The following is a 14,319-nucleotide window of genomic DNA, read 5'->3' as shown; positions in this document are numbered from 1 at the left end:
GGTGTTCTTCGGCTTGCAAGCTTACCCCTTTTTCCCCCAAACATAACGATGGTCATTATGGCCAAACAGTTCTATTTTTGTTTCATCAGACCAGAGGACATTTCTCCAAAAAGTATGATCTTTGTCCCCATGTGCAGTTGCAAACCATAGTCTGGCTTTTTTATGGCGGTTTTGGAGCAGTGGCTTCTTCCTTGCTGAGCGGCCTTTCAGATTATGTCGATATTAGACTCGTTTTACTGTGGATATAGATACTTTTGTACCTGTTTCCTCCAGCATCTTCACAAAGTCCTTTGCTGTTGTTCTGGGATTGATTTGTACTTTTTGCACCAAAGTACGTTCATTTCTAGGAGACAGAACACGTCTCCTTCCTGAGCGGTATGACGGCTGCGTGGTCCAATGGTGTTCATACTTGAGTACTATTGTTTGTACAGATGAACGTGGTACCTTCAGGCGTTTGGAAATTGTTCCTAAGGATGAACCAGACTTTTGGAGGTCTACAATTTTCTTTCTGAGGTCTTGGCTGATTTCTTTTGACTTTCCCATGATGTCAAGCAAAGAGGCACTGAGTTCGAAGGTAGGCCTTGAAATACATCCACAGGTACACCTCCAATTGACTCAAATGATGTCAATTAGCCTATCAGAAGCTCCTAAAGCCATGACATTTTCTGTAATTTTACAAGCTATTTAAAGACAACTTAGTCACTGTTAACTTAGTGTATGTAAACTTCTGACCCACTGGAATTGTGATACAGTCAATTATAAGTGAAATAATCTGTCTGTAAACAATTTTTGGAAACTTACTTGTGTCATACACACAGTAGATGTCCTTACCGACTTGCCAAAACTATAGTTTGTTAACAAGACATTTGTGGAGTGGTTGAAAAACAAGTTTTTATGACTCCAACCTAAGTGCATGTAAACTTCCGACTTCAACTGTATCTGCATTCTCAGTCATGTGAAATCCATAGATTAGGGCCTAATGAATGTATTTATAATGACTGATTTCCTCTTATGAACTGTAACTCAGTCAAATATTTTAAATTGTTCCATGTTGCGTTTATATTTTTGTTCAGTATATTTACATGGAATGCACCAGCCCCTACCAACTCCCATTGTTTTGCTGTTATTCTAATTCTGGCTATGGGGGTCAATAAAGAACTCTAAGCCATATTGTAGGTCATTGTCTCTCAGGATCAAAATAAAGACTTTTTTGTCACCTATTTCCTGTTAACGTTTCCTCATATTCCTCAAGTTTCCCAGCTCTCCTGCTCTTTGTTAGGAAGAATGAGTTTCATATTCAATTTCTGACACAACATAGGCTGCATCATGTGGTGGTAGTCCTGCATGATAAACTACAATAATAGTTGTGTACAGGTCTGATAGTATCATTTTGACATGTCATGCTGAAAATATCATCCTCAAAGGAGAGAAGTGAAGATTGGGTCAGGCAACAAATATAACTTTAATAGTAATGTATAACATTATTTGGAATTAAACTCAAAGTGCGTTTGGAAAAAGGTTGTTAGAATGTTTTTATATTTTTATTGGGGATCAAACACTGTGGGGCCAAATGATTAGATTTCAATCTAGTCGTGTTGAAATTTGTGGGAGTGTAACAAAGTTATAAGAGTGGCAGGGGGTTTAAACCAATGAAATATCTGATATCTCAGCTCAGTTTTTCTCCACGAATGAGAACTCGAGAACAATATGGTTTGAGCTCTTTGACGTCATCTCACATAGGCGATCCTTTGGTTTGGGTGAATTTGAGGTTTCCTCTTCAAATTGAGAACGAGGAAGTACTGTGGAAGTCTCAAGAAAGTCCATTGGCTGTGTGTGTGTGTGTATTACTTGAAGACGGATTATTTTCCTTTCCAGAAACATGGCAGAGTGAGTATTCCACATCAATGCATTATCGTTTCTGAGAACTGAATTCATATTATTTCAAACAGCTGGTGATGGATAAACCATATATTTTTGCTAGCTCACTCCACTTGTTATTTCATTCAATTTAGCTAGCAAGCTAGTTAGCTTACGTTATCTATCCAATACCACCCAGCAGTGTAATATGGCTAGCTAACGTTGCATGCCTGGCATTAAAAGGGCAGTCTGATTTAGTCTACTAACTAGCCTAGTTAGCCACCTAGCCACAGAAACCCCTCTGTTTTACTCTTGGATTTAACGTTAGAAAGCGTTGTTAGCTAAGTGATTTGACAATGCACGCGACACATCGACAAAGGTCTAGTAAAATAACATTAAAATGTATCCTCAACCTTGAATAGTAAATTACATGGTAATCTTGTATAGTTAAGTGAATCCTGGCTATTTAGTTAACTTTTTCCTACATGATCATTTCAATCAACTTTGAAATTGTGTAGTCAATTTATATAGACATGGCTTTAAAATATGCTACCTAACGTTGTAGAATTGATTCCCTAGTAGGCACTAACGTTACAATATTGGACAGGCTCGTTTTTCTTGCTTGAGAGGCACCCTCATGTTTGTTCAGTCTCAATCCAGATGCCCTAACTAACAGATACCAGGACTCTTGACTAATATGATTTTCTTTCCACAGAGCAGATATTGCGTTGATTGGTTTGGCTGTCATGGGCCAAAACATCATCCTGAATATGAATGATCATGGCTTTGTGGTAAGTCTCATATTGCAGTTTATACAGTTACATACCCCCTAAATAGTCTGAAACATAAGTGGTAGGCCTAAACTTTTTACAGTACACTGTCTTTCCCTTGCCTAAACTGTCTTACATCTATCGTAGGGTTGCAAAATTCTTGTAACTTTCCCAAACTTCCCAGATTTCCCCAGGATTTCTGAAAAACCTGGGAATTTTATTAAAGTTACCAGAATTTTGCAACCCTAATCTAACCTATTCTTTCCATAGGTCTGTGCATACAATCGCACTGTCTCCAAAGTGCACGATTTTCTGGCCAATGAGGCTAAAGGCACCAAGATAATAGGAGCTGAGTCCTTGGAGGACATGGTGGCCAAGCTGAAGAAGCCCAGGAGGATTGTGATGTTGGTCAAAGCCGGCCAGGCGGTGGACGACTTCATCGACAAGCTGGTCAGTGGCACAAACAGAAAAACATGATAGAAATGATGAGTCATGCTGTTGCTGTCAAATGTATCAAGGCTTTTTCAGTTCACCAAATCAGGTAATGGCTGGCTTGGATGCATTTGGGGTATTGAAATGCCACAAAGAAAACATTTAGAACTAGTGAAATTTAGTCCCACGGTTTATAATCTCCGGTAGCTTTCCCAAAACTTTCCCAAAATTAGGAGGGGAAAAAGCAGGAAATCCGTAATCCTTCAAACAAGATTTTTGGAAAATTTTGGAAATGTACAAACTTGCAACCATACAGTCCCTAATGTGGCTCATTTGGTTGTGCATGACACTTGCATTATAGTAGATTGCCCCCTTCTAACAGTCCATTTTCCTTCACAGGTCCCTCTTCTTGAGGCTGGGGACATTATCATTGATGGTGGCAATTCAGAATACAGAGACACAACAGTAAGTTTATCAGAAACATCTATTTCAAAGCTATGGTAATGTCAGTGTCAAGAGTGTGGTCTCATGGTACTGTCGACTGTGTGTGTGTCTAGCGGCGCTGTAAGAGTCTGAAGGAGAAGAACCTGTTGTTTGTCGGCAGTGGAGTCAGCGGAGGAGAAGAGGGGGCTCGCTACGGACCCTCACTGATGCCAGGGGGACACAAAGAGGCCTGGTGAGTTTTTGGGACTCTACCCTTCCCTCTGCTATGGAGGGGTTGGGATTGATGGTTGATTATGACTGTGTCCCAAATGGCACCGGAGTACACAGACTCTAATGAGGAGGAGTAGAGATCGTCTGTGAGAAAATTGTCTTAATCATACTGTATTTTTAAGCTTTCCCATATTGTTCCGTGTGTCCACAATCAATGATTTAATTATCATTATGAACTGTTAAAATGTTGATTGTTTTTTTTTAACCTCCTACAGGCCCCACATTAAAGAGATTTTCCAAAGCATCGCTGCCAAGGTGGGAACAGGAGAGCCGTGCTGTGACTGGGTGAGCGGAATTTATTTATTTGGCACAAAATTGCACAACTTTCCCTCTTCCCTGGCTCTACGTGACGTTTTAATTGTGCTGTTTTGACAGGTTGGTGACGAGGGTGCAGGCCACTTTGTGAAGATGGTCCATAATGGTATTGAGTATGGGGACATGCAACTGATCTGTGAGGCGTACCACCTCATGAAGGATGTCCTGGGTATGGACCACGACGAGATGGCACAGGTGAGCCATTCAAAATGAATCAGTTTATTTAAATTATGAACCATTCCAGACACCCCTGATGACTTTCCGCTTTTGACTCCACCGCCAGTCATGTAATAGATATGTCGTTTAGAAAAGAGACTGAATGTCTTAGGACCGTAACTTTAATAGCATAAACCTCGCCATGAAATAGTCTCTATAGTAGCTAACTATAACAGCTGTTGATACTGTATGATGTCATGACGTATCTTAGTTGATTATTCTATTTGTCAGGTTCACTTCTGCTCTTGGGTCTCCCTTAGGTTTTCGAAGACTGGAACAAGACGGAGTTGGACTCCTTCCTTATTGAGATCACAGCTGGCATCCTCAAGTTCAGAGACACCGACGGCACTCACCTGCTGCCAAAGATCCGGGACGCCGCCGGGCAGAAAGGCACAGGGAAGTGGACGGCTATTTCGGCTCTCGAGTACGGCACACCAGTCACCCTGATCGGTAAGAGAGGAACGGACAATAGTCATGACGTCTCCATTTGGAAATTAATCGTCCGCAGTGACGTTTCTCTCTGAGGCTAAAAGTTTAGATTGCCACCAATTTTGACTGACATTTTGAGTCTAATCAAACTTGTTTTGTGTGTATGCTCTCCTTTTGTGAAGTCTACACCTTGTCAGCAAAGTGGTTATTTTCTTTTTTGGACATGGTTTATTTTCAGTTGTACCACTCTTTATTAACAGCCTGGCCAAGAGACTTGTATCCCAGCCATGTTGGCGTAGTCATGATACAGGGTATTAGGGCAACGGAAAACGAAACAAGCATCTCTTATTCAATAAGTTCAGATAGTACCTCCCCGTTTCAGGACATTGGCTTCCATTTTGTGCATACTGAAGAATTTGTATTTATTGAACCTTTATTTAACTAGGCAAGTCAGTTAAGAACAAATTCTTATTTACAATGACGGTCTACCCCGGCCAAACCTGGACGACGCTGGCCCAATTGTTCTCCGCCCTATGGGACTCCCAATCACAGCCGGATGTGATACTGCCTGGATTCTAACCACAGACTGTAGTGACGCTCCTTGCAGTGATACCCAGCCCACAAACTATTTAGTAATCTTGTAGTGGTTTGTTTAAGAGCTGCTAATGTTTAGCCACATTAACTGACCCCCACAGTAGTGGCCGAGTCTTTATTCAGCTGAACCTGATCAATGAAGTGTCTGCAGCCTCCCTAAGAAGATTGGAGGCTTTTCTAGTCACACCACCTCATCTCATTTCAAGTGACATAAGGGGGATTTTCTATACTCTCTGAGTCTGCTGCTGCTGCGATGGGCAGCGTCTCCTAAAGGTAGCATCAGGTGGTGTGGTTATTCCAGGACAAAGCTGCCTCCAGCTAAATACTAAAGTAGTGGAGAGATACATCTCCTAAGTGCTATTATCAAACTGGTTTACACTTGAGTTGACAACCATGTCATAGGCCTGTTATTCAGTCTTACTCACGATGTGTTAATGGAACCACAAGATTGCTATAGAAAGGGCTACTTTTTTCTGCAACAGAAAAGGAAGACTTTATATATTTTTTTGCGGTGGGTTATTGGTATTTAATGTTGTCCCTGTATCGTCAGTACTGCGAGGTCCTGTGTGAATGATAGCGGAGAGAACAAAAGGGCTCATTGTGAAAGCGGAGAACTGGTGTGGGTGGCCATGGGCCAGGGAGAGAGTGGACACGCCGTACAGGCAGGCTTGGGGGGTGGATTTCAGCTCTCAATAGGGTTGCGTTCAATGCGGAGTCGGGCGCTTCGTTTAGCCTTACTCATTGTGACATCTTTTTTCTCTTCTCTTCCCCCGCTTGCCATTGCATTGCATCACTGTGGCAATATTTAGCAAGTCATGCTTACCCAACATATTTTTTCATCGTGTGGTGGGAAGTTGTTCCTTTTTTTTAATGTGGCAAGCCCTGCTTTTACAATAGAATGATGGTTACTAACGCTGAGTCATAGGGTACCTTTGTGTTGTGGGCGGCATTGTGTTAACTTTGTCGGCTAGGAACTGTGCCAGCTGTAGGCTTGTCATTGTGTTTGGTATTAAACTTGATGATGATTAAGGTATAAACGGGATGCCTATTCGATCAAAGATATAGAAGGGCAGAATTTTGGGGGGAAATATTGGAGTTGTCTGTCAGTGTCTAGCTTATAGAGTGTACAATACAATCCCTTAATGTCTAATTCATGAAGGAGAAACCCGCACACACCTTTTCCTTCAAGTATATTTTGAACCCGCTACCCGAAGACCTTTTGTCACTACAAACATTTGAGCTGAGCATGCCAATTTCAGCTAGGCTATCAATTATCTTTGACAGATCACAGCCGTTTACTGGGTTATTCCTCACGAAACTAGAACAAAGAAAATACCACGATTTGGGAGATTTTCATGAAATGTAATCCATAGTAGGGTCCTTTACATTTCATGAAAATCCCCCAAATCTTGTTATTTTCTTTGTTCTAGTTTTGTGAGGAATCACCATACGAGGACTCGTAGGGTGATTGCATTTAATAGAAATGAAAAGGGAGAACATGTTTTGATGTAGACCTTGACCTTCTACTTGATCTTGTCCAATTTCCAATTGAAAGCATTTTCCCCATTTTGTGCCCAATGACCGCGACCCGGTTTGTGACCAAATGTGTTGCTCTGTAAAGAAGCTGACTCTCTCTGCCTCTCGCTCGCTCTCTCTGCCTCTCGCTCGCTCTCTCTGCCTCTCGCTCGCTCTCTCTGCCTCTCGCTCGCTCTCTCTGCCTCTCGCTCGCTCTCTCTGCCTCTCGCTCGCTCTTTCTCTCATGCCTCTTTCTCTCTCTCTCATCCTCCTCCCTCTCACAGGCGAGGCTGTCTTTGCCAGATGTCTGTCGGCCCTGAAGGACGAGAGAGTGGAGGCCAGCAGGAGCCTGGCCGGGCCCCAGGGAGCCAAGTTCAACGGGGACAAGGCCTCGTTCCTTGAGGACATCAGAAAGGTAGCCAGGCTACAGATGTCTGGGTTTCTGGGGCAATGCTGTAAAAACAAGTGTTCATTCACATATCACTATTAAAGCGCTTGTCATGTTTTCTCACCAATAGCTGAGGAAATCACATTTTATTTGTAATCAGCCAAACAGAGTATTTTGAACATGTTGACTCGTGCTCCCGAGTGGTGCAGTGGTCTAAGAGCTCAGTGCAAGAGGCATCACTGCAGTCCCTGGTTTGAATCCAGGCTTTTTTCCATCCGGCCGTGATTGGGCGGCGCACAATTGGCCCAGCATCGTCCGGGTTTGGCCGGGGTAGGCAAAACAAAAAATGCTATAGATAATTGGTGGACTCTGGTTTCCTCAGTTATAGACTGTTCCCAAATCATTTATTTCATATTGTTTTCTGAAAACTTCAGTCAAATCTCTTGAAAAAAGAACAACCGTGACGGGTGGCGGTTGAATGATAGTACTTCAAAAAAGCGGCAATATTTTTTTCAAAAAGTGGCTATCTTTTTCATCAAGCAGCAATAAAAAATAGTGGAGGGAAACAAATCCCATAAAGTGGCAATATTTTGAGAATCTTTTTTTTATTTTGAGAATGAAGTTGCAGTTATATTTCAAGATTAACGTAGGGATTTGGTTAAGTGCATGTCTCCCTGGCTTCCTGTTGCTGTCCACTCCACTGTTGAAATGCCTGAATTAGATGACCTGGTGAAACTATACTTTAGAATTGGCTTAAATTAGAAGGAAATCCTTGCTCTCTTAGCACACAACCGTATTAGAACCTGGAAAAGGTTTTGCCAAAGATGATTTTCAGAAGGAGGAACCATGGTTACAAACAGGTAGAGACAGGCATGTTGTGTGTGGGCGGTTAAAAAGTAGCGGCAAAACAAACAAATGGCCATCAATCTAATGATCTAATACACTCGTTCAAACAGACGTCACTGAACACTCACGCTTATCAATTTAATGATCTAATAACTCGCACACACACATTTTTCCCCAGACCATTTCAGACTATAGACATACATTCTTCTAATGTCCATGATGCGTTATGAGCACACACAAAACAACTATTGTTACTGAATGAGAAGAGATCTGGGGTTGAGTCCCTGTCTGTCTGCTATCCAAATTCTCTACAACATTCTGCTGCGTAGCCTAGGCCAACAACTTGCAGTAAATCTGTGCATAATGGCAACTATTAATGACCTTATCGATGGAGCTTTACTTATAGTAGTATTTCCCCCTTATGGCAACTATCAATCTAAGGATTATAGGCTCGTAGGCTACTTGAGTACACCCAATGAAACTAATTACTTTGGGATCCTGGAGACCAGGGGCTATGCGTGTGTATGTGTCCCATGTTAAGCTTCTCTCCAGATTTGCTACAACGCTGCTATTTTGCAGCCCATTATTAACCCATAACTGCCCACTAGAGGGGAGGGGGGGGGGGGTCGAATGAGGGGGTCGAATGAACAAGAAACCAAGTGTTTGTGGGAGGAGAGGCAACTCAAGGACCACTCCTGCATGCGCAAAACACCTAATCTAAGGCGCTGTTTGAATATATTCATGGCTAGATTATCCCTTTCGTGAATTAATCATTGATCTAAATATAGGCCTATTAGATAAATGGTAGGCTATTTTAAGCAATATGGCCAGAGGGGGGTGTGGTATATAGCCAATATACCATGGCTAAGGGCTGTTCTTTTGAACGACGCAACGCGGAGTGCCTGGATACAGCCCTTAGTCGTGGTATATGGGCCATATACCACAAACCCCCAAGGTGCCTTATTGCTACCAACATGCTTCACCGTAGGGATGGTGCCAGGTTTCCTCCAGACGTGACGCTTGGCATTCAGGCCAAAGAGTTCAATCTTGGTTTCATCAGACCAGTTTCATGGTTTGAGAGTCCTTTAGGGGCCTTTTGCCAAACTCCAAGGGGCTGTCATGTGCCTTTTACTGAGGAGTGGCTTCCATCTGGCCACTCTACCATAAAGGCCTGATTGGTGGAGTGCTGCAGAGATGGTTGTCCTTCTTGAAGGTTCTCCCTTCTCCACAGAGGTACTCTGGAGCTCTGTCAGTGACCATTGGATTCTTGGACACCTCCCTGACCAAGGCCCTTCTCCCCCGTTTGGCCGGTCTAGGAACAGTCTTGGTGGCTCCAAACTTCTTCCATACACTGTGTTCTTGGGAACCTTCAGTGCTACAGGCATTTTTTGGTAGCCTTCCCCAGATCTGTGCCTCGACACAATCCTGTCTCGGAGCTCTACAGACAATTACTTCTACCTCATGGCTTGGTTTTTGCTCTGACATGCACTGTCAACTGTGGGATCTTTATATAGACAGGTGTGCCTTTCCAAATCATGTCAAATCAGTTGAATTTACCACAGGTGGACTCCAATCAAGTTGTGGAAGCATCTCAAGGATGATCAATGGAAACAGGATGCACCTGAGCTCAATTTTGAGTCTCATAGCAAAAGGTCTGAATACTAATGTAAATACGTTTTTTCTGTTTTAATTTTTCATAAATTTGCTAAAAAAATCTGAACCTGTTTTCACTTTGTCATTATGGGGTATTGTGTGTCGTTTGCTGAGGGGGGAAAAGTATTTAATACATTTTCGAATAGGCTGTAACAAAATGTGGAAAAAGTCAAGGGGTCTGAATCCTTCCTGAAGGCACTAGGCTACTGGCCTAGCTATTGCTCTCTCTAAGATACTATACAAGGTGTTGGCATACACAGGGGATTGATGATAACATTGTGGTGAATTTGAAGGGCACCATTACAGGGACTGATGCACACAACTCCATGTCTCTTCGCAGTCTGACAACACACCATGGCCATTAGAATGGTATTGCTTTGGGGATACCGTGAGTGAGATGCCTGTTTGAATGATTGTACTAGACCCCCCCCCCCCCCACATACACACACACACATCCGAGTCTGTGTGGTTCCTCATTCTGAAATGAATTAACCTCTTCCAGGTCCTAATAGGCCTATGGTTATTATATGTTAAGAGAGAAGATTTCCTTGTTACTAAAGCCAATTCAAAAGTCTAGTTTCACCAGGTCATCTAACTGCAGGCATTTCAACAGCGCCAGGGAGACATGCGATTCCTCTACTTTAATCTTGGAATATAAGTGACTTTATTCTCTAAATATTGCCACTTTGTTAAGTGCTATTGTGCAACAACAAAAAACGTGTGTGTATGTATGTGTGTGTATATATATATATATATATACACATACATACACACACACGTTTTTTGTTTATATATATATATATATACGCAAAAATATGATCTGAGTACCACCACTCAAGTTAAAAAAAATATATATATATTTTTTTAGTCTTCTGTAAATGAATCATGGATATGGGAACAGAATTTATCTCTGCTAATTATCAGTTACTTCAAGCAAATGGTTTTGTCTTGTGTCCTGTTCAGGCCCTCTATGCCTCCAAGATCATCTCGTATGCCCAGGGCTTCATGCTGCTCAGACAGGCGGCCAAAGAGTTTGGCTGGTCCCTAAACTATGGCGCCATTGCCCTGATGTGGAGAGGAGGCTGCATCATCCGAAGGTAAGACCTAACATACCATCCTCATTAAAAGGCTGTCAGAGCTCCATTTACGAACGTGTGGCCACAGTGTGAAGCCATTTGTTTTATTCTTGCTGCCACAGAGTGTTGTAAGGCAGGGTTGACGAAGCCACAAGGAATGTGAGATAAGATTTCCTGGAAAATCGGAGTGGGACAAGAATGAGGAAATGTCTCTCCTAATCAGGGTTGCAGTCAGTAAAAAAATAAACGTTTAAAATAAATAGCTTCTCAATTTCAGCGTATTGAGAGGTCATTTAATAATGGATGCCCTTTTGTAAATTATTGAATTGGAATGTCAGTTTACATCCTGAATTGACTCAATTTGATATCACCCTAACTCTGGTGTCAAGTCATATTTGTTATATTCTTGCTGCCACAGAGTATTGTAATGCAGCCAGCTGGTGAGTCAACCACAAGGAAGAAGAGAAGGCTTCCTGGAGAATCAGCCATACAAGAATGAGGAAATGTTGGTCTTAATGCGCAATGTGGGAAAGATGTTGCATAAACCTTGAGCAAACAGAAACCATTCATCATAACTTCTCTCAGCCCTGTGCCAAACTATACCCGACATTACTTTTCAAAGTACAATGTGTTTTAACTAAGAATATGGTCTTGGTCAATAGGACAGAGCCATCTAAAGTAGATCGGTCCTTACCTAAGTGTTCTACAGAGCCAGTAACACTCCTGTCTGAAATGGTTTTATCCTTTTTCAGGGATAATAAAACAGTGACCCTGGATCATATTCATTAGGGCACATTGTAGCAAAATGTTTGGCACCAGAAAATGAAAATAAACGGTCTTGTAGTCCCTCCCTGTTTCAGTCTGTTTGTTTTGTTTGGTGAGTAATGATGCCAGTATCTCTCTCACCGTGTCTTTTCTCCAGTGTTTTCCTGGGGAAGATCAAAGAGGCCTTTGACAGGGATGCTGAGCTGCAGAATCTGCTGTTGGATACCTTCTTCAGTAATGCCGTACAGGACTGCCAGGTACAGTAAAGGAGAGTAGGGTTAATCTGCCCTAAAATGCTGATCTTGGGTCATTTTTAGCATTTTCCCCCCATAATGGTTAAGTTTAGGATTGGGGGAGGGGAAGCTGATCCTCAATCTGTACCTAGGGGAGTAGGAAGTGATGAAAGGGAGCCCACCCCTTTGTGGCCACGTTAGCAACACACACTCACAGCTGTTTCCTCTTTGAAAATGAAGTTACCAATCCACCACTATATTGATACATTCCATTTCCCAGCCCACAAAAGGAGAATATGATGGGGCTGTTAGTTATTGATGGAAATGTGTTTTTGTAATATAGATGACACGCATGTCATGGGCTTCTTACTTATACTGCTGTCTAATCGCAGTGTTGTACATGGTATGGCCCAAGACAGGGCAACATTTACAAAGTTCTACTGTATTTGGTCTCTGCGTTTAAATAAATAAACCCCTTGTCGCTATCTAATTATGTGATTATAAGTGTTCATGTCAAATTGCTTTGCAATGATCTTGTCTAATAAACTTGAAATAACTGTATTCACCCTGATGTTCCCAAATCCCAGAGGGTTAGAGATTATTCTGTGTGCTTTTGTTCATGCGTGTGCTTGTTTTTGTCATGGCTGTAGGACTCGTGGCGCCGGGCGGTCAGCATTGGAGTGCAGCAGGGGATCCCTATGCCTTGTTTCACCACCGCCTTGTCCTTCTACGACGGCTACAGACACGACATGCTCCCGGCTAACCTCCTCCAGGTAACAACACATTGGATGCCACGGTGGAAGCGTCTCCTCTTACCATGGTTAAGGAGCAACTCAGTGACGCAACACACCACTCTCTTCAGGGCACAAAGCTCCCCCTACAAGAACATATGTCAAAGTGAAGGAGATTAAAACGGTCTTGTCACGTGTGGATGTTAGCTAAGGGTAGTGTGTGTTTGGATGCAGGGGGAGGCGGGTGGACTTTAAGACCGTAAGACGATGATGTAACTACCATATTTAAATGTATACTGCAGCATTTAGGCCCACCCATATGCCCAGCTAGCAAGGAAATGTTTTACAAAGTTGTGAAAACGTTGCAGAACATTACAAAAACGTTATGTGCCAGCCGGGCTGTTCTGGCGCCCGCTCTTCTGTGAGAGCATCTTGCGTCGCTTTATTGGCAAAGATATAGACGGAATAAAACAACATTTTACTGAGGCAACTCTTAACTCTGTGTGTTTGTCACTTTAGGCCCAGAGGGACTACTTTGGAGCACACACGTATGAACTTCTGTCAAACCCTGGCAAGTACATCCACACCAACTGGACAGGCCACGGTGGCAACGTTTCCTCTTCCTCTTACAACGCTTAAGGAACAACGCCGTCTCAGACAGACGCAGGCAGGCAGAGACGTAAGGCCAGAAGAGATGAGGAGCATTTTTTAGCTCAAGAAGATTTATGTTAGATGTTACTTCTCTAAAACCAAGCATCAATATTTAAAGACCCCTTCCTTCAATCAGACATATTGTATCTTAAGATTCTCAAAAGGGGTTCTGATGTACTATTACAGTTTTATTTATGATGAAGTGGGAAAAGTAATCATTGAATGTGTATGTAAACACTTCCCCTAAGAGGTTGGTAGTGCAATGCTTAGTACTGTAGGGCCCATTGCCACAGACAGACACAACAAAGAGGGAAGTCACAAGGGTTTCGCCCCCAAAGCTTACGGCTAGTTTCTCCAATCATGTTCACACAGTTGACACTGGATTAAGGTTAACCATTGCACTGTACTGTATTAGGCTAAATAAAGATTTAAATCACTTTTTAATTAGCTTTTGTGGTCCTTACACTCCAGCCTCGAGCGGGAAGCAGGATTCAGGTTTTGCTCTGTTTATAACTGCCCAGGGTTACATTGGGCAGAACGAGATGTCAACTGCGGCGATGGCCCATAGTACAGTAATAAACTTTGATAAAATGACCCTGTTAAGTCAGTGAGAGCATCTCTCTTTCATGAAATCCATTGAAGCCATTGCTTACCAAATTATCACAATTCAAACCAATTGAACATTTAGTGATCTTTTGTTTAGTTGTAGGCTGTGTAATTTCAAGCAATTTCCAGTAGGTGGCCATAAGACACTTGTCCCTGTGGCTCCTGGATATCAATCATGAAAACACCGATTGACCATAGACTCATATAGTCTGAAATGTGGCTTGGAAATTATTTAGTGGTTTTAAGTCCATCTTGTCAGTGCAGGTTTGTTCTTACTTTGAGAAGGTGTTGGATTCTAAGGTTACTGAACTTTTTCAAATTATTGATAATGCATCATCTAATTTGTGTACAACTTTACAGTATGGAACACTTGAGCGGAAAAAGCTAAATCACATTTGTGGAGAGAGCGGAGTTGGTGTCTCACCTATTGGCGAAGGCAATATACACTGCTCAAAAAAATAAAGGGAACACTTAAACAACACAATGTAACTCCAAGTCAATCACACTTCTGTGAAATCAAACTGTCCA

At 42.3% G+C, this 14,319-nt stretch overlaps 1 protein-coding gene across 1 annotated transcript; it reads left to right on the top strand.

Moving 5' to 3' along the window:
- The first annotated feature begins 1,744 nt into the window (after nt 1–1,744).
- Nucleotides 1,745–13,629, top strand: pgd (phosphogluconate dehydrogenase). The gene is made up of 13 exons (XM_055892372.1): nt 1,745–1,887; nt 2,573–2,648; nt 2,898–3,077; nt 3,459–3,524; nt 3,617–3,735; nt 3,989–4,058; nt 4,149–4,283; nt 4,565–4,754; nt 7,127–7,257; nt 10,693–10,826; nt 11,728–11,827; nt 12,454–12,576; nt 13,054–13,629. Exons 1-13 carry the CDS (start codon nt 1,880–1,882, stop codon nt 13,171–13,173), a joined length of 1,452 nt encoding a protein of 483 aa, XP_055748347.1. The 5' UTR covers nt 1,745–1,879; the 3' UTR covers nt 13,174–13,629.
- The last annotated feature ends 690 nt before the right edge of the window (nt 13,630–14,319 follow it).

The sequence above is a fragment of the Salvelinus fontinalis genome, chromosome 31, assembly GCF_029448725.1.
Source record: "Salvelinus fontinalis isolate EN_2023a chromosome 31, ASM2944872v1, whole genome shotgun sequence".
In the NCBI taxonomy this organism is placed as follows: domain Eukaryota; kingdom Metazoa; phylum Chordata; class Actinopteri; order Salmoniformes; family Salmonidae; genus Salvelinus; species Salvelinus fontinalis.
The sequence above is the reverse complement of the archived record's forward strand: the minus strand, read 5'-3'. Positions and strand labels throughout refer to the sequence as shown.